This window comes from Pseudorca crassidens, chromosome 8 (assembly GCF_039906515.1).
Source record: "Pseudorca crassidens isolate mPseCra1 chromosome 8, mPseCra1.hap1, whole genome shotgun sequence".
NCBI lineage: Eukaryota > Metazoa > Chordata > Mammalia > Artiodactyla > Delphinidae > Pseudorca > Pseudorca crassidens.
In genome coordinates, this window is record NC_090303.1 from 83,362,008 (window position 1) to 83,380,675 (window position 18,668).

Sequence of the window (18,668 nt, forward strand, 5' to 3'; positions counted from 1 at the left end):
GAGAAGGAAATGAATAGACTGCTTATCACCGCACCACCGGGGTCTCCAAGACAGAGTGGAAGCTGGCTGGAATGGAGGCCATGACGGCCTCCGCCTTCCTCAGAATGGGCTCCACCTCTCCCCACAGTCCCTCGAGGGCTCCCATGTACCGGGGGTTCTTCCTGCGCGGGGGGAGCTGTCTCTTGCTGCAGCCTCCTGCCTGGAGGAAAAGTCTAACACTGCCTGGTCCCAGGGAGACGGGGCTGGTACACAGTCTCTGCGCACTCCTCCCTGATCAGTCCAACTCAGGCAGCAAATTTCCCCTCCAAAGGTGCCTCTCTCCTCAGCGTGTAGGAAGGGTTGCTCCCTGGTGAACGAGCCCCGCCACCACAGCAGACGTTTAATTAAGTCGACTAGAAAGGTGTTTCCTATCGGAAGATGCCCTTCACATTATCTAGGCTTAAGGAAGAAAAGCAGGATAATGGTAGGAAATCAAAACCCACGTCTTGTGTGGGTGTTCAGTCTGGAGAAAATAAGTCATGAGGATGAGAAGAAAGAGATGTTGTACTGTCTTCAGATATTTGAAGGGCTGTCAAGTGGGTGATGGATGTTTTATGTGATCCCAAGGAACTGGACCAGATTTTAGAAGGCCTAGAGGGTCAGGTTGTGATTTCTGATTTTATATGGTAAACTCTTGGAAGCCACTGAAGGGTTTTGAGCAGAATACTGAGCTTTAGGAAAATTAATCAGGCAGGAAGAATCAGGATAGGGGAAAATGGAGGGCAGGTAGGTGGATCAGAGGATTCTTGGCCAGAAGTGACAGGAGCTTGAACAAGCAGAGTTAGGTTGAGGATTGAGAGGATTCCATGGATCATGTAAACAACGATGGAGGTGGAATTAATGGAATCGATAAGATGTAGCAATCATTAGGTTATGTGGATAAAGTAGGGACAAATCAAAGATAAGGGAGATTGTTAGACTGAGGGGTTGCTAGTACTGCAATCAGAATAGGGGACAAGGAAAGGAGCAGAGGCGATTTAGCAAGACGATAAGTTTGTTGAGTTTGAGGTATTGGCAGGATGGTCAAGGGGGAGATATCTGTCAGACACTTGGGGATTGGGTCTAGAGCTTAGAGGACAGTTCAGGCTTACATGTCTGTAGGTTCTGGGTGATCACAGTGATGGAGAACATGGAAATGGATGGACTTTCCAAGGAAGGGTGCAGCGAGTGAAAAGAAAGAGGCCCAAGACATAACTGAGGGCAACAGCAGGAGACAAGACAAACAGCCCAGAGAGAGGACCCCAGTAGAGGGGAGGAAAGAATTTCACTACAGGGTTGGGGCACAGTGCCACGTGCCATATAGAGATGGAGTAGGACCCCTGCTGAGAAGAGGTGATGAGATTTGTCAGTGAGGAGGTTACTTTTCCAAGTAGAGTAGAAAGATAAAGTCTGAGTAGCAGCAAGAAGTATGATAGTGAAAGTCTGTTGTCACGGAGCGGAAGGAAGCAGTTGTGGTGAGAAACAGAGAAGGGCAACTCCGGAAATTTCAAAGTTTTGAATGGGGTCTGTGGGAGTAGAGTGGGAATAAAGGGGGCAGATGGCAAGTACAGGAGAGATGACGTTCCTAGAACGGGGTGCAGGAGAGCCAGCGTGCGGGCACACACCCGTGCTTGACGTTGGCTGCCTCAGCTTCCCTTGAGCCACATTTGCTTGCTTTTCACCTTCTCAGCTACATGACCGTGGGCTTTTTTAGTAGCTTTATTATTATTATGCTATTACCTGTACTGATCTTCTGGTTCTGGGAAGTTAAACTCTGTCTTGCCTGAACTTTTTTTTTTATATATAACTTTTTTAAGGGGGTTTGTTTTGGTTTCTTTTCAGTTTATTTTGGCTGCATTGGGTCTTCGTAGCTGCGCGCGGGCTTCCTCTAGTTGTGGCGAGTGGCAGCTGCTTTTCATTGCGGTGCGCAGGCTTCTCATTGCGGTGGCTTCTCTTGTTGTGGAGTACGGGCTCTAGGCACGCGGGCATCAGTAGTTGTGGCACACAGGCTTAGTAGTTGTGGCTTACGGGCTCTAGAGCGCAGGCTCAGTAGTTGTGGTGCACAGGCTTAGCTGCTCCGCGGCATGTGGGAACATCCCAGACCAGGGCTCGAACCCGTGTCCCCCGCATTGGCAGGCGGTTTCTTAACCACTGCCCCACCAGGGAAGGCCTGAACTTTTTTTTACCCAGTTTACCACATGCTTTAGAGCAAGAGTCGGCAAACTTCTTCTCTAAAGGGCCAGAGAGTAAATAGACACTGAAGTTTGAATTTCATACAGTTTTTCACAGGTCACAAAATATTTCTTTTTCAACCATTCAGAAATGTAAAAGCTGTTCTTAACTCATAGGTTGTACAAAAACAGGCAGTGGGTTAGATTTAGTCCTCAGGAAGTTGTCTGCTGACCCCTTTTTTATGGTGCTAACCAAAAAAGGTGAAGGCCAGTCTTCATCCACAGCCCAGAATTCAAGCTACTTATCAGGATAGGATGTATTTCTATATCCAAGATCAGCCGGTGGTCTTAAAGAACCTTGGCTCTTCAGAATTCCTCTCCTTTTTGGCTTGTTTTCATTTATTTCTTTAAGCATAGAGGTAGTGAGGTAGAAGGCTCTTCCTAAGAGCTGCTGAGCTCTCAGATTTTTATTCATCATCCTTGCTTTGGGGGGTGTTAGTATTCCTGATGGTAGCTGGGTTTTCTCTTCTGCAGTTCCACTGGCTGAGTATACTAATCTCTAGACACTGGGATTTCACTTGCCTCAGGAGAAGAAGCTCAGAGAAATTTTCTGTGAGTGGAAAGCTCAGCAAAGGCAGGGGTTTGGAAGTGTACTCCACACATCTCAGAACCATTTTGTTCAAATGACAACACAGCTTGGTTTAGAAAAAGTCACTAAATTTATGCGAGTAAGCACCTTTTACATTTGCCTGCCAGGTGTGTGGCAGGATACCTTCTGGAAGCTGGTAGCCGCAGGACCCACATGCAGGTTTCCTGTGGCTTTCTCCCTACCCCCAGAGCTGTTCTCTACCAGCCTGGACAGGAGATTCAAATTGCTCTCTTTATCCATGAACATGGAATTTAAAAGACCAAGACTGGGATTTGGGGGTACCGAAAATGACATTTATTTTTATAAATCTAAGTTTCATTTGATTCAGAGATAAAGTTACATGTTTAAAATAAGTCAGAAAAAGCAAAAGTTGAGGTTCTCATAGAAACCAACTCCCCCTCGCTGCTCAGACATGGCTTTGCGCTTGTTAGGTGCTGTCTCCATGGTGCCACAGTGTTACGTAAGAGCTTGAGCCGTGTAGCTCTCTTGTCGCCGGGAAGACCACTGTGGGCCTAGCTCTTGACCTCAGACACTTTGTTTTCTATGTAATGAGGCTATGAGGTGGCTGTTTTGATATGGATAATTAGGAGAAACTCAATGGAAAACATTTTTAGAGGGCACAGTTGTTTCATTCTGCTCCTAGTTGGTGGTGATATTATTGCAGCTGCTGCTTACAGCAAACCCCCAAATGAACGTGTGTATCGGGAAGCCGACAGCCTGCCATCTCCAACCTCCCCTTCACAAACACACCCCCAGAGAAAGCCTGGCTGGCTTATTTATGGCCATGCGCTTGGGATGCCATGGGAAGGGAACGGCCTTGTTCATCAGTCAAGAGTTTTTTCTCCCTTTAAAAATCATTGTTTTCAGATCTTGCTCTGCAGTGGGGAGAATCATAAAAGGTTATTCTGATGCTGGCCCGATTGTTATCTGCCACACCAGCTCCCCCTGAAAGAGCTCTTCTCCCTTTGGGGAATGATTCTTCGGTGTCTAAAGCCCATGATAAATCAAGTTGGATGAAGCCAGTTCTGCACACTGCCTGTCTTGCCAGACTGAGAGCCAGCAATCAGTGTGAGGCCTCTAAGCCATCCCTTCCTCGTCTCCTCCTCGGACAGTGGTCAGTGATTTAGCATCTAACACTCACTCTCCTTAAAGTCCCAGAAGTAAGAGTTAGTAGATTTCCTCATGAACTCACCAAGCATTAACTACTATGCATACGGGAACTCAAAAGGGGACATTGTTATCACAGGTTTGCTGCATCTGTTTTTGCTAGGGTTTTCTCCTCTCTGGTGTTTGTTTAGCACACAATTACTGAGTATCTCCTTACTGTGGCTCCAGAGAGAACTAGCATACCCCTCACCTCAAATAACTGCAGAACGGGATCCACCACTGACAGGCTGATAACTAGAGATGAGACTCGAGACGTCACCCCTCTCCTAGTGGTCACACTATTGTGACTTGTGCCGGAGAAACTTGTCCCTCCCTTCTGTAGATGCCTCCCTCCATCCCTCCCTTTCCTCAAAGGGAGCCGAAATTCCCGTCACATTGTGGAGAATGGATCTCATTGCTCCTGTCCCCAATTAACTTCGGTTTCTGGTCTTTCAACAGATGCATCAAACATTAGCAAATCAGGGCAACCTAATAAAAGTCTCCCCCAAACAACTGGAACTGTGAAGTAAAAACAGCTTCAGTCTCGGCTTTTGCCCAGTTCCGACTCCCCTGACTACCATTACCTGAGGAGTTTGATCCCTTTAATTAGGATTCCTTCATTCTTCTTTTCTCCCTTTATTCTCGTCACTGAAAGAGCCTCAGCAGTGACATGTTCCAAAATTGGCCCAGAAGATGCTGCCTCCCCCGAGGTAACAAAATAGCGGTTTAGAGAACAAGGGAGAGAATAAAGAATCTGAGACAATGCAAAATCCTAGTTTCATTTCTGACCCTTTCAGTACAAACTGAGGCCTTGTATCGTGTAGAACTAACTCTTGGGAACCCACTGGTCTACCGTTTGCCTTGCTGTTTGGGCCATCTTGGGAACGTGAAAATATAGGACCAGCTGGTCCAAGGTGGGACGGTTTGCCATTTTCAATTGTTAACTGACTCACTGACGACATTTGCAACTTGAGACCTCCAATGATTTCTGCTTTAAAGCTTATGAGAGGACTGAGAGCAAGCTTTTTTGGTACACGAGTTGTATTACATTTCTCAGCTCCAACAAGGTACAGTGGTTTGGCTTTGCATGTAGATTCAGGTGATAACCACATCGCTTAAGATTAGGCGGGTGGCCTGTCTGCCTCTGCCTTCTGTGCCGCTGGCTTAAGAGTTCTGGATTCTGTTCTTGGTGCTTAGGGCAAGAGTAGAAAAGGAAGAACATGGCACTTTTCTTGGACTACATATGGAGTTCAATGTCTAACTCCCTGTGCGAAGTGAGATTTTTTTTGCGGTACACGGGCCTCCCACTGTTGTGGCCTCTCCCATTGCGGAGCACAGGCTCCGGACGCGCAGGCTCAGCGGCCATGGCTCACGGGCCCAGCCGCTCCACGGCATGTGGGATCTTCCCGGACCGGGGCACGAACCCGTGTCCCCTGCATCGGCAGGCAGACTCTCAACCACTGCGCCACCGGGGAAGCCCCGATGTGGGTTTTTTTAATTTTGTTTTTCACTGGGGGGAAGGATGGCAGGGGAAAGTATAGAAGTGGAACTCATTGAATGCGAGGGTAGAAATCTCTGCTGAGAGTCTGTGAGGTATAAGTTGGCCAGCCGCAGCAGCAGGAACTCAGGCAGAGGTATTGGAGTGCAGTCAGTGTGACAGGAATCTTATTTTGGTGTTCTTTCTGTGCCTCGCCTTGTCCTTGACGTTTACTCCAGGGGACTGTGTTTATGTAGAAAGAAGGGAGAGGTGTCCGTGGTTTCCTGTCTGGGAAATGTACAGCGTTTCACAGCATGCTTACCCAGGGTCTAGAGACCGGGGATGAAGATGCTCCGTGACATGAGAGTCTAGTCCTCTGTCCCTTTCCCAGCTGTCTGTCCCCCAGCTCTACTTAGCTCCATTTTATCTGCTAGCCAGGTATGTGCCGTGTGCTAGCCGATAAAGCCTGTGTTTGTTCTGAAAGCCCCACCAGAACGGCCGTTTTGTCTCCGCTATGGTTTGATCAACAAAATTTGTTAAAATTTCAGGGAGCAGTATTTAAAGCAGAGGTATTTTGACTTGAATATTACTTAAGAAGTCTCTCCCTAAATATAGGAAGTAAAACCATAGCCCCCTGGTCTGGGCTGCTTTCACAGAAGCAGAGGGATGGGCTTTGTGGCCACCTTTCGGCTTTAGGATCGAATAATTGCCTTTTCATTTCCGTTGGGAAACTTACCGATGACCCCGTAGTCATCCCTACACCAAGGTTTTCCGATATTTCGTCCAGATTTTCTTCCCCTAATAATTGCACCCCCTGTTTTTAGGCTAAGCATTTTCCCTCCTTTTTGTGTTTACACCTTTCAAATACTTGCAGATTGTTATCGTGTCACCCTCTTGGTCACCGCTCAGCCGAGCTGTACAGATTTAAGCACCTTTAACTGGCCTTTCCAGGCAGGCCTGCCCACCCCTGAGTCATCTCTCTGAGTGCGCTCCGAGCATGGCCGCCTGGAGCCCAACATGGGGTCACGGGTGGGAATTGTTTTCCTCCTTTGTCGAGTTGGAAACTGAACATAGCTGCGGTGCAGCAGCCTCAGGTCTCGCTCACACTGCTGGTCGGTGCTGCCCATGTCCCCTGTGTATTTGAGTTGCGTTTCCCAAATGTGCTGATTCAAAGACCCGTGGGGCAAAGGGTGTAGCTGTGCTTTCGTTTTCGTCCTTGAAGTGTTGTGTCACCGTGGGGAAGTGGGATGTGTGTATAGGAATTCTGTCAGCCCCCTCTTCTGGTATTTGCATAAGGTCTATGACCCTGACTGTTCATGAGCCATTTCCTTCTCTGTGTGTGGACTTCTGTCCCAGAAGTATTTTTCACGGATGTTCATTCAGCATTGATTGAGGATCTATAGTGCCACTGTGTGCTAGGCAGTATGTCAGCTGCTAGAAAGATCTGAATAAGATACAGTACCCACCCTAAGAAGCAATTTAGTTTTAGTTTAATTTGGGTTGGAAATGCCAGATTCTTACATAGGCTTGCTCATGGTAGCAATGAGAGGAGAGAGCAGATTTATGGGAACATCCATGAAATGGTTAAACAGCATCCAAGGTGAGGTCAGATCTCCCAGATCCCGGAACATAGAGGGCGGTCGTGGGTCTGGTGGCTCCAGGACCTCGCTGCAGGTCTCTGGTGTTAGCGCTCCAGTGCTGATGCAGTGCGCTCCCCTCCTTCCTCCTCTTCCTCACGGCCTGATGTTCTGCATGCTGCCCAGTTCAAATTCCAGAAAGAATCTCTCTCACCTGTCACCTTTCATTTCTCTTTAGACAGAGCTTTTTTTTCCCCCTCTGCCAGCCTGCTATAAATTGACTATCCTTGAATCAAGTGCAGTAGCAACTCTCCCCTCCCTCCCTCCCTCCCTCATTTCTCACCTTCTGCTCTGACCTCCATCCCCAACTGCTGGTTGGGGGAGAGGACAGAAGCCAGGGTCATGTGCTGGAAGACAGCTGCCTGAGGCTGACACTTAGCAAGGGACATGGCAGTGGCGAGCCCACGATTGACTTGTCTGGTGCATCCTCCCAATGCATCCACCTGCCATAATCCAATTATGTGTTATTTCTTAACATTCTTCACCCTACAGACTGAATGGTAAATTCCATCACCAATAGCATACTTCATACGATGGCAGGGGAAAATAATATTGTCATGCTGCTAATTAAGCTTCACTAGGACAAAGCCAGTCTTTTTCATCATTGAGTTTTCACCTCCCAACCCAGTGCCTAGCCCAGAGTAGGCACTGATGCGTATTTGTGAAACGGGGGGAGGGAAGGTCTGCCGAGGGAACTCGCCAAGTATCTGAAGTAGGCAGAGGGCGAAGGTGAGGTCTGCGTGCGTCCTCTGCCCTTGCCTCCATAATGTCCGATGTAGTAACGAGCACACAGTGGACAAGCACTAATCACCCTCAACCTATCCTTCCAGTTGGTTACTGTTTCCACTAGAGTTGTTTCCTGCTGTGAATGCCTGGTCTCTTGTTTGCTGGACTAAGTGCCACTGGGAAGCTGTCCCTTCTAGCAGAGGCAGATTTGCCATACTTGCCATACTTCCCTTTCACTCCCAGTAAAAAAAAAAAAAAAGCCACCATGCTTTGAGCCCAGCTTGATTATCATAAAGCTCAGCATACAGTGTAAAATATTCAGAACGATGCACGACTCTCACGTAGCCATCAATAGAATCTTATACAGCCATTATCGGATCATTAACAAGAATTTGTACTTCTCGTTCCACAGCTGACTGACCGAAGTGTTTGTGTTAATTGACCTAGTTAGTCAATGTCTCTAAATGTATAATTTCTTTTTAATAGAATGCTCTTATAGCCCAGCATTTTTACATTTGAAAGGAGGCACCCTATACTCAGGGAGTCAAGCCTTGGATGGGAAATCTCAAAAGGGCATAACCCAGATTGTAGGATTTTCTGGCCAGGGGAGAATTTGGAGTTTCTTCATTTTACAGACAGAGACCTTGGGGCTTGGAGAGGTTTTATACTTTGTCAGTGGCAGAGTAGAAACCAGAAATGATGTGCTGATAGCTAGTGATGAATTTTCTCTTTCTAAACTGTACAAGATGAGGCAGATCCTCTTTCTGTTTTGTTTTTAAGTAGTCTTGGTCAGCCATCATATCCCAGAAAGCATAGAAAAGGTGTGAGGAATGATGGGTTTTTCCCTACAGGCAGGTCTGTCTGTCAGGCTTTAAAGAGGTCAGGGAGCCTCCGGAGCAGGGGCAGGTGTGTCTGGCCTACCTCTCTGGCATCTGCCCTTGGCGGAAGTCAGCTGCACCTGCCCCGGGGGGGGGGTCTCTCTCTCTCCATTCTGCCCCCCACCCCGACCCCATGGTAGGGAAGGAAATATTCAAGAATGTTGGGGGACTTTTTTTGTTTTTTAAACGAAATGTTTGTGGTATATGAATGGCTTGCCCGTGTCAGGGGTGAGCTTCGCGGTTGACCTGCACCTGTGGTGTTGGGAGCGTAGCAGACTCAATGTGCCCTCGTCAGGGCCTCATCGGGAAAGACAGCGGTTGGTGGTGACATGCGTGATTCAGAACCGTGGGCTCTTCCTGGCCTGGCTGTGGAGGGCTCCTGGAACCCGGTGACACCTCGCTTCCTCCTCACCGTCTCGGGCGCTCACCTTTGCCACCGGTGAGCCTGCCCAGCTCTGCCTCTGCAGTTGCTTTCAGAGACCCCAGCTTTCTTTCCCGTGACGTGCTTTCTTTAACCTTTTCTAAGTCTGTTGTATTGGTAACAAAGCGGCACAGCCAGCCCAGCACTGCAGTGGCCTTTGAGTCAAGGTGCAGCGTGAACGGTGTTTCCTTACTGGCCAGGCTCTTGGAAAGGGAGGGCTCGGCGGGCCTCTTCTTGCTGATGGTGCGTGGCCTTCCCCTGCTTTCAGCAGCCGTGTCTGTCTTTCCAGCTTTACGATGTTACCTTGTTTGACTTGCTCCCTGTTAGTGGACAGCATATTTCTCGCCCTGTCCCTTGATCCCTTGGGACACAAAAGCCAAGTCCTGAAGCTGGTGAGTAAGCACTCGGTGTAGACTTTGACCTCTTCAAGAGGGCCGTCAGGGCCACCCGGCGTTCTGTCTTCACACCCCAGTCTTCTCCCGGCGTTCACCAAGCCGTGGGCCTTGCCCCACCAGAGGTCTTCAGTTAATTCAGTGTCATAACCGTATTTTTTTCATCAATGAAACAGAGAAGACAGCGTGTCACATGTAGTCACGATTGACCACTGCTCTGTGGAAACTTTGCTGTATATGTGTACATACCCATATTTAAGTGTGGGGTGGGGTCATAATCAACGTTAAAAGTTTGAAAAACGCTCGTCTGCACAGTCCGTCTACAGAAATAGCTTGGCTCTTAGGTTTCTAACACTCAGATATCCAATATTATAAAAACCCTTCCCCCTATCCTGGCCCCAGCTGCGAGCCCTGGTCTGCTAATAGATTCCATCTCACCCACACACTCCCTGTTTTGGGATCCCGTCTAGGGCCGGAACCTAGGGGTTCCCTGACCTCTGTGCTCCGGTCCTACAGTGCCTGCACCTCTGCTACGGTGATGACCCGGTACCGAGAGCCCTGCCGTTACATGTAAACCCCAGCTGTGTCTCCACTCACCTGCCCGACAAGAAATTGAGTCCCCAGGCCCTGCACTCCTACCTTGTCTAACACCCTCTGGGGACAGCAGTACTCAACTCCAAAACTGGGTTTTTGCTCAATAGCTTTAGCACCTGGCAGTCTAGGGTTCAGATTGGCCACTTAGTAGCTTGGTGATTTGGGTCCTTACATCAGTTCATAGATAGCCAAGGATGCTCAGTAAATACTCATTTTTCCCGCTCTTTGTTCTCCTAGCACTTATACCTGGGTTTAGCTGCGTTTCACTGTTTGATACCTGCTCCCACTGGATCTATTTTTAAGATCCACCTCTCTCTATCCTAGTAAGTAGTGTCGACTAAGCCATCCCTGACCCTGAGCTGAGATGTGACATTGAGACAGGTTTTGACTGGGAAGGGGTTACTTCAGAGGAGACAGGTCCAAGAGAGGGAAGAGTCAGCCCAGCAGAAAGGGAAGTAAACGATAAAAGCAGAGATGGTATTCTTGTTCTCAAGCAAATTTTCTGTTCGCTTTCCTTTCTCTTACCTACCTGCCTGACAGGAATTGATGTGCTTGGATGTGTTTACTTTTTCCACTTAAAGGGCAGGGGAACATCCTGGTTCAGCTTTCTCCTCTCGAAGAGCTGCAGCCCAGCTCCTGGCAAATAGAGGGACGGTGGAACGTAGGCCCTCCTTCGCCTCCGGGTCCACATGCAGTGGTTGGTGTTTGGTCACCACGGGCCCATGTGTTTCTCTCCAGGAACGTGATCTGAACCCATTTCAGCGTGACGTTTCAACTCCCTGGGCTCACGGGGCCATCTTGCTTCTCAGTTTAATCAGTTGGTGGTCTCCCAGGATTCAGAGAGGGCTGCTGGGGTCTCTTGCTCTCTTGAGACTTCCGAATACCAAGACAGCTACAGGAATAGAGTGGGGACATCTCCTCAGCTAGGGAGACTCTTTGGGTCCTTTAAGTGACACAGCAGTCCCACCAACAGCACCCCAGTTCTGCCCCATCCAAGAGTCAGACACAAACTGAACACTTGTTGTCGCGTTACTCTTGTTTCCTCAACAGTGCTTTACCTATGGTTATGTGACCAGAAGTTTCAGTAGAATTGTTTATTTTTCTTTCTGACAATTATAATTTTTGCTTAGTTCACAGATACAGAATGAAAAATGTTTTTGGCTATTAATGTTGTAAGAATCATGGCTGTCTTTCATTTTACTTGTTCCCCCATCTCTCCTTTCAAGGTTAATCTCAGGCTTTTTGGTTCTGTGAGTTTGTTGATGTCTTTTTCAAAAATCAGTTCCACTTCTCCCTCAGAGCCTGGCACTGAAGTGCCGGGAGAGAGTGAGGCGGCCCTGGTGCTCTTGCCCAGGTGACACTCGGGTAGGACTTTCACCATCCCCGTCTTCATGCGAGCGGGAGAGTGGTCCTGGCACCAGCTCCAGCTGCTCTCCTGCTGCAGTTTCTCTCCTTGTGCCGTGCTCCCCATCCAGTGTTCTGTTTGATGTCGTGTGTTCCTTTTTTGAGGCTTGGAGAGAAAGCTCTGTTCTTGAGCTTCTGAAAGACCAGGGTATAAACTATCACCTCTCCTCTGAGCTCCATGACCTTGAATCTGTGCTGTGGCCAGAAACATGAGCAGCCACCTGGCTTCATCCGTAAGGGATGTACCTTCTGTCCCGGCAGTGGTGGCCCCTCTTCTCCCAAAGGCTCCCAGCAGGTGTCTGCAGTAGCCTAGCTGCCCTGCTGCCGCGCCTCCCTGTGCCAAATCTTTTGTAACTTCACCTGAGGCTGTTTGTAAATAAGAGGTAACACCTTGCAGTCCTGCCTTATTGCCGGCAGTTACTTAGAGACACGAGCACTAAGTGCACATCCCTCCTCACCCACCCCCCCATATTTTGATTATTTTCTTTTCCTATGTCTCTAGCCTAGTTCAAGTTTTGGCTTTGTAAGTACAGCTGCAGTTTGAATGTTTTGGAAATATTTATAAGTCTAATCCAGACATTAAAATGTGACATAGTTCATGGCCTCTCACAGGTGACCACTGTTGGTGATAAATATTTGCAAAATGAATGATTGAATCAAAGAGAAAGAAAAGGCAGTCTGCATTGGTTAGGAGCACCTATATTGTGTAAAATACTGTCCTTGAATAGGTAGGAGTGTGAAGGGTAAGATTTTGTCCTCAGGAATCTTACAGTCTAGTTTGCAGATTGAAAGATGTGACTGAGATTCTGAGAGTGGGTAATTGTGTCAGTGATAATAATGGTAAAACAATAAGAGCTAAAATGTATTGAACCTTTCCGTATGTCGGGCATGGTACTAAATATTTTACCTAATAATCTCCCCTAGCTCACCCAACAGCTGTGTGAAGTAGGTTTTTTACAAATAGGACAACTGAGGCTTTGAAAGGGTTCAGTAGCTTGGCCCAGGTCACAGATCCTAATAGTTACGTAGGGTGTGAATTCAGGTGTGTCTGCCTCCAGACACCTGATACTTCATCAGGATTCTGTTTTTTCTGTCTCTCCTTCTGAATGAAATACTGATGGTACTGTTGTCCCAAGTATAGCCAGAGGACAGAGGGGGAAGCTTATTTGAAGAGGAAAATGACACCAAGTTAACACTTTTGCATTGGATGTGAAAGTCAGAGAGTAAAGAGAAAATGGCTGGAATGGCTGTCAGGAGGCAGAATGGCTGGGGATATCAGTGTAATTTAGGTGAGAGAGCCATTTATTTAAGTGATGGTCCAAGCAGTGAGACTGTAGGCCCGTAAGGAGTGAACAGTCCAAGATGAGGATTCATGCCACATGTTGGGGTATGTGTGTTTCCTGCATATCTTATTTAGAACTCCCCAGATGATCTTAGTAATTCCCAGATTCTGTGACTGGGATCCCCTCTTCGCTGTTACTGCTGTGATAATGTTAGTTTTTCCCACCTCCGGCGAACTAAACGCCTCCCCTTCTACCACTGCCTCTGCCCTACCTCATGTCATGGCATTCTGATCAAATGCCTGTCTTGTTACAAGGGTCAGGGGACCATCCTTGCTGGACACCAGGCCTAGTGGACCCCTTTTCATCACAAATTCTTCTTTTCTCCTGACACAGGCATCGAATGCCCCCGAGGAGCCCGAAACCTCCCAGGCTTGGTGCAGGAGGGAGAGCCGTTCAGTGAGGAAGCAACGCTTTTCACCAAGGAGCTGGTGCTGCAGCGAGAGGTAGGGCATCTTCCAGGGGCTGCTTGGATGAGGAGGGGGAGAAAGTGGGGCTCACTCGGTCTGATGGCAGAGATCAGTCTGTCCCTTTTTCCGGTGCTCGGCCTTCCCCGGCCATGATCCATTCTGTGTCTGCCCACGTCCCGTTCCTTGAGCCCTGCTTCACTGGCCAGTGGGCGTCCTGAGATGTGGGATGAACACCAGGCCGGCCCAGCCAGGATCCTAAGGCTGAGAGCCTACGGCCTTGCAGTCTCCTCCTTGGCGAATTAGCTGAGCTGCCTGCCTCCAGCTGGATCTAGAAGCTTGACTAACCCTGTCAGGGGCCAATTTTCTTTGAACGTTTATTTGTATCTTTGAGTAATTGTATTTTCTGTAGCGGGTTTTCTGACTTAATTTAATTGTATTTTTGTTTCTGCCTGTCGGGCTGGCTCTTGCAGGCAGGAGTTAGGCTGCTCAGCTGCCATGGTGCCCATCTACCTGCTAATTTTTATCAAGTCATAGTCAACAGATCCATCTGCTTTCCAGGAGTATGCCAGTCACTCATCCTGCTAGGTGGGCACAGAAAAGGAACAGTGGGGAGTGTGCTGGGCTCAGGCTTAGGATTTTAGGTCTGCCTTTTTCCTTTTTTTTTTTTTTTAACAAACCCATAGGGTACCTCCTGCTTTCATGCAATATCATAATACACACAGTGAAAAAGATTATGGGGGTTCTAGAGGTTATCTTGCTCATGAGTCTTTGTAGGTTTTGGGGAGCAGATGTGTGGTCTTCTTTGGGTTGCCAAGTGATACAGATACCTGTTTATAAGCTTCCGCATCTCTCATTTTGATTTGAAACGCCAGTGAATATATTGGGGGGGAGTGCTTAATGCCCTTAATTGTCTCATCCGCTCTATTTTGTTTGTGGTCAGATGCATTTGTTTGTGAAGAAGCCATCCTTATGCATGCAAGGTGTCTTTCCCCTCCCCCCTATTTTGTGACTCTACAACATAGGTTGAATTGTTATCAGTTAAAGATAGCTTCCCACTAGAGAAGTATTTCAAGAATCCAAACACTCCTGTTGTCTGTCAGTAGCTGTTGAAAGTTTTTGACATTGCACAGGAATTAGGTCGAAGGAGCAGATATTTTAGAATTCCCCTCTGTAATATCCCCTTTGGATAATGCACTACAGAGCTGTTTCATGTTGGAATAAGCAGGTGAGTCCCTTTGTTGGTTGGTTGGTTGTGCTTCGGATGGGGGGAGGAAATCCCCTCACTGGGCTGCCTACGACATTTGTTAGTAGCATCCTCGTCACTTACTCTCTAAGTCACATTTCTGTTCGTTGCTCACCATAGTCCTCTTCCTGTTGTTTCCTGTCTCCTAAAGCTTCTTTCCCTTTCTTTTTCAACTCTTGTTTCTCCAGCCACTTTTCTTCCTGATCATGTTTCTGGCCCGCTGGTGATATCCAAAAGCACAAGGGGGTCAAAGAGAATACTGACCACTGAAAGGAGTGAGTGGCCCAAAACTCTTTTACTCTCTCATGGTTATTATGACCTTACCTTTGTCTGTGTATTTGCTGATATTTGATTGTTGAAAAAGATTAAAAGTTTTCCCCATTTTCGTTGGTGCCTCTGACACGTAAGTTTGCAGATCCTTAGTCTAATCCGCAGTTGGTATTGATCTTTCCTGTTTGTAATGTCCCGATCTTTCATAGCCATGGGTTGGGGCTTCTTGATCGAGAACCTTACTACATTTTCTTAGCTGCTTGTTTGATTACTTGGGCTGACTGTTTTGAAACGTCTTTATCCAGAGGAAAGATGGGTATGGCCTAAAGAAAGGATAACTTGAGATTCTGACTAAAGGAACCAGTTACAGCCTACTCTCCTGGGCATTTTCCTTTATATAATATATGAAAACTCTTTTCTGAACAGTGTAGGAATGAAGAGAGGGTTTTATTTGTTATAGGTTTATTCACTTACTTCTACCTGTATAGTACCTTCATTTTTATTCCAGGGGTTGTCCTGGGGAGCGTTTCTCTTTGCCATCTTCCCCCCCCACCCCCCAAGGATCTAGAAAAGCCTGATGGATTGGTCCTCAGATGTAGAGGTCCTTCCCACCCTTAGGAGAAGGGCCGCGGGGTTTCCTGGATGGCTGAGCAGGGGTCCGCAGCCTCACACCGCACACGGCTCTCACCTTCAGGGCAGCCTCCACTCCAGGAACTCCTCTGCGGCCAAGCTGCTGTGCTGTTGGCCGAAGTTGAATGGGTTTTCTTACCTTGTGCCTGTTCCCTTGATAATCACATTTAGCTCAGGTAATCAGGTGTTGTGAAGATGTGATTGGCCTTGATCCTGCCCCACCCCTCCTTTAAATGCTTTTTTATTATCTTATTTTGGGGCCAGGATTTCTCTACCCCCTGCCTGCTTTTCCCAGTCACTGTAAATCTGCTCTCTCGTGTAGGAAAGGAGTTAGTAGCACATGGATCTCATGATTTCACAGCACCTCCTGGGCCCCATGTGTGATCCCACAGAGATATGGCCATTAAGTTGGACTCCAGAACCCATAGACTGAATTGAGAAGGATGTGAAGTAGGGGAGAGACTGTGTAATGACCAGCGCCCCTAGGTCAGCCCCTGCCGGGGAGCAGACAGAAAGCTGGGGTGTGGGGTGCCTGGCCCGGAAAAGCGACTCCTTGTTTATGAGGTGGGTTGTCTTAGCTTTGGGCAGACAGAGCAGGAATTGCTGCCTGTCTGCTTCTCAGTTTGGGGTGGAGACAGACTTGTAGTCTTTCCATCCCATATCCTCATGTGGAGCCTGTACCATCAAACACGAGACTCCTCTCATTTCAGCTGGCCCCCATTATCTTGAGACCTGAGAGCCCTGCTTTCCTGAAATGTGTTTTTACGACGACACTAGTCAGGACGGAGCGCCTAACATTTCTGGCCATCACTCAGCTCATTTTCCTGAGTGTCTCCCCTGCCACCTTTCATCACCTTTCTTCTTTTTCTCCATTTTTCTCCATGGTCGTTCTCCTCAGCCATTGGTTCCTCTTGGCTTTTGTTCCTTTCCCTGAGTCGGGAGTCTGGGAGGACTGACTGTTCCAGGTCAGTGGTCTGGGTGTTCCGGCGGTGCTGCCAGCTTCAGATCATGAACAGTAAGCTAGACACCATGTCATTACCTGATTCTCTTTGTGACCTTGAAGGCCAAAGCAGCCAAGAAACTCTGAAAGGCCTTCAACAGTTCTTCTCAGCCTCACTCATCTGGTGTATAGCAGGGATGGGCAGACCCGGCCCACTGCCAGTTTTGTAAATAAAGCTTTATTGAAACACAGCCACACTAACCTTTTTATGTACTGTCTATGGCTCCTTTCATGTTATAACAGCAGAGTTGAGCAGTTACAACAGGATATATGGTCTGCAATGGCTAAAAATATTTACTATCTTTTTATCAAAAATGTTTGCTGACCGTGCTGTACAGGTTTTGCCAAGTTGGGTTTAAATGGCTTGGTATGTCCCTGAAAATGAGTTTGTTCTCATGTCCCTGGCCTTTGAGGCCGGGCTACTTCTGGACCACACAACATGAGATCATTGTGTCCCATTGGACGGCATGTGCTTGGTGACACCCCCTTTGCCAGGCACCGCCCCCTCCCCCAATACAGCTGCCTCTTTCAGGCAATTCCCTGCCACACTGCCAAGGACAGGAAGATCTGGTGTAATTTCCCAGATGGGGAATTGTGCCCGTTGCTAGCGTCTTCCCAGAAGTAGTGGTGAGAGAGAGCATTAGATAACTGGCTTAAAAGTGCAGACTCCGAGGTTTTCACACTCCAGTTATCATGTGGTCCTGGGTAAGTGATTCTTTTCTGCCTTGGCATTCCTATCTAAAACATTGATCCAGCAATCCCAAGCCATCCCCTTCCTTTTGAGGCCCTTCCTGTGAATAAAACAGTCATTTGGGATCTCTCCACACCTTCGTTTCGGAAGGCCACCTAGCCAGCCCTCGCTCATTGACCCGCTGCTGCCTCTGCAGCTCCGTCGGGAAAACCTGCGCTTTTAGAGAGGGAGGTGTAAAGTATTATTAAAGGAGATCAGCGCCGCAGTTGAACCCTCTTCACAGTTCCAGGCTGTAGGGGGTGCACCTCCCGGGGAGGGGCTGGGGGCTCATTTCCAAGGCCTTTCTCCGTGACCCCTTTGTCCTGAGATCTCCGAAACTGCCCTTTGCTGCTGCCTGGAAAATGACGTCCTCGTGCTGGACAGTGAGCCGAAAGCTCTGGCTGCTGCCCTGACCTATTTCCCTTCTTCCTGCTGGCATCAAAAGGGAGGATGTCCCCCTGGGGAGCTCATTCTGCAGGCTGCAGTGGCCAGGGCTCAGTCCTGGATGCCCTCCCTCCCACTACCCGTGCTCTTTTAGAAACAAAAATGCATGAAAGCATTACAGGCAACTGTTGCCGTTTCAAGAGCAAGTATTTATGTTTCAGAGAAATATGGACTTAGCAGTGAATATTGGTATACATTTATGGAGGGGTTGGTGTGGGAAAGAATACTTAAATAAAAGGAAAGTGGTTCCTTCTCCTTTGTTTCAGCACCAAGTGTGCTGCATCTTGTCTGGAAAAGATAAACCGGTCTAAGCAGTTCACCACTGATGTAAATAGTGTTTTCCCCACACCCTGTCTTTGCCCAAAGCACTGTGGTATGTGCCCTCTCACCCTTCCTGCTCCTGTCTGTCTATGCGGGCCCCTTCCCTGTCCAGGAGACGCGTGGGAGGTGGAACAGTAGCCACATTACTTCTCCGGATCAAGGCGATGAGGATGGTTCCAGCCATGGGGAAATCCACCAGGGTGGAGGACACCCACTGCTCTCCGACTCTTGTCAGTGCCGTGCCCCTTGGTAGCCCTTGCTGAGCCGGGAATAATAATCTACTGGAAAAGCAAGCCAGCCGTCCAGCAATGTTGCACTTACTTGTACAAATGCACCCTATTCTAGATTATCTCTACCACTTCCCAGGAAAGAGGGAAGGCAGTAAGGCCAGCTTTCTAAACAGCTCTTTTATCCCAGGAGGTGTTAAAGGCTATTTGGGGGCTAAGGCTTTTCTCACCTCCCCGCACATTCTTGACAGTTCATCACCCACCAGGGGTCTTTCAGTCTGTTTTTTTCAATTAATTTAAGACTATTTTCTTTGACGGGGGAAGGGGGGGGCTCAGGTAAAGACTCTCTGTCTTAATAGTGATCAATCCTGTATAGCGTTTTCTAGTGCCAAAGTTCTTTCGTATATAATATATTGTTTTAATCTCACAGCAAACTTATAAGAAAAATATTACCCCAAGATTTACAGTTCTGGAAACTAAGATGCAGAGTGAACTGCCTCTATTCACAGAGCTTATTTTAGGACAAATACTAAAACCCAA

At 47.9% G+C, this 18,668-nt stretch overlaps 1 protein-coding gene across 1 annotated transcript in view; it reads left to right on the top strand.

The window, feature by feature from the left end:
- Nucleotides 1-18,668, top strand: part of SND1 (staphylococcal nuclease and tudor domain containing 1) — a 419,471-nt gene that overhangs the window by 310,459 nt on the left and 90,344 nt on the right. Inside the window, exon 16 of the mRNA XM_067746913.1 lies at nucleotides 13,190-13,299. Coding sequence (XP_067603014.1) covers nucleotides 13,190-13,299 — 110 coding nt within the window. The remainder of the gene's footprint in view (nucleotides 1-13,189; nucleotides 13,300-18,668) is intronic.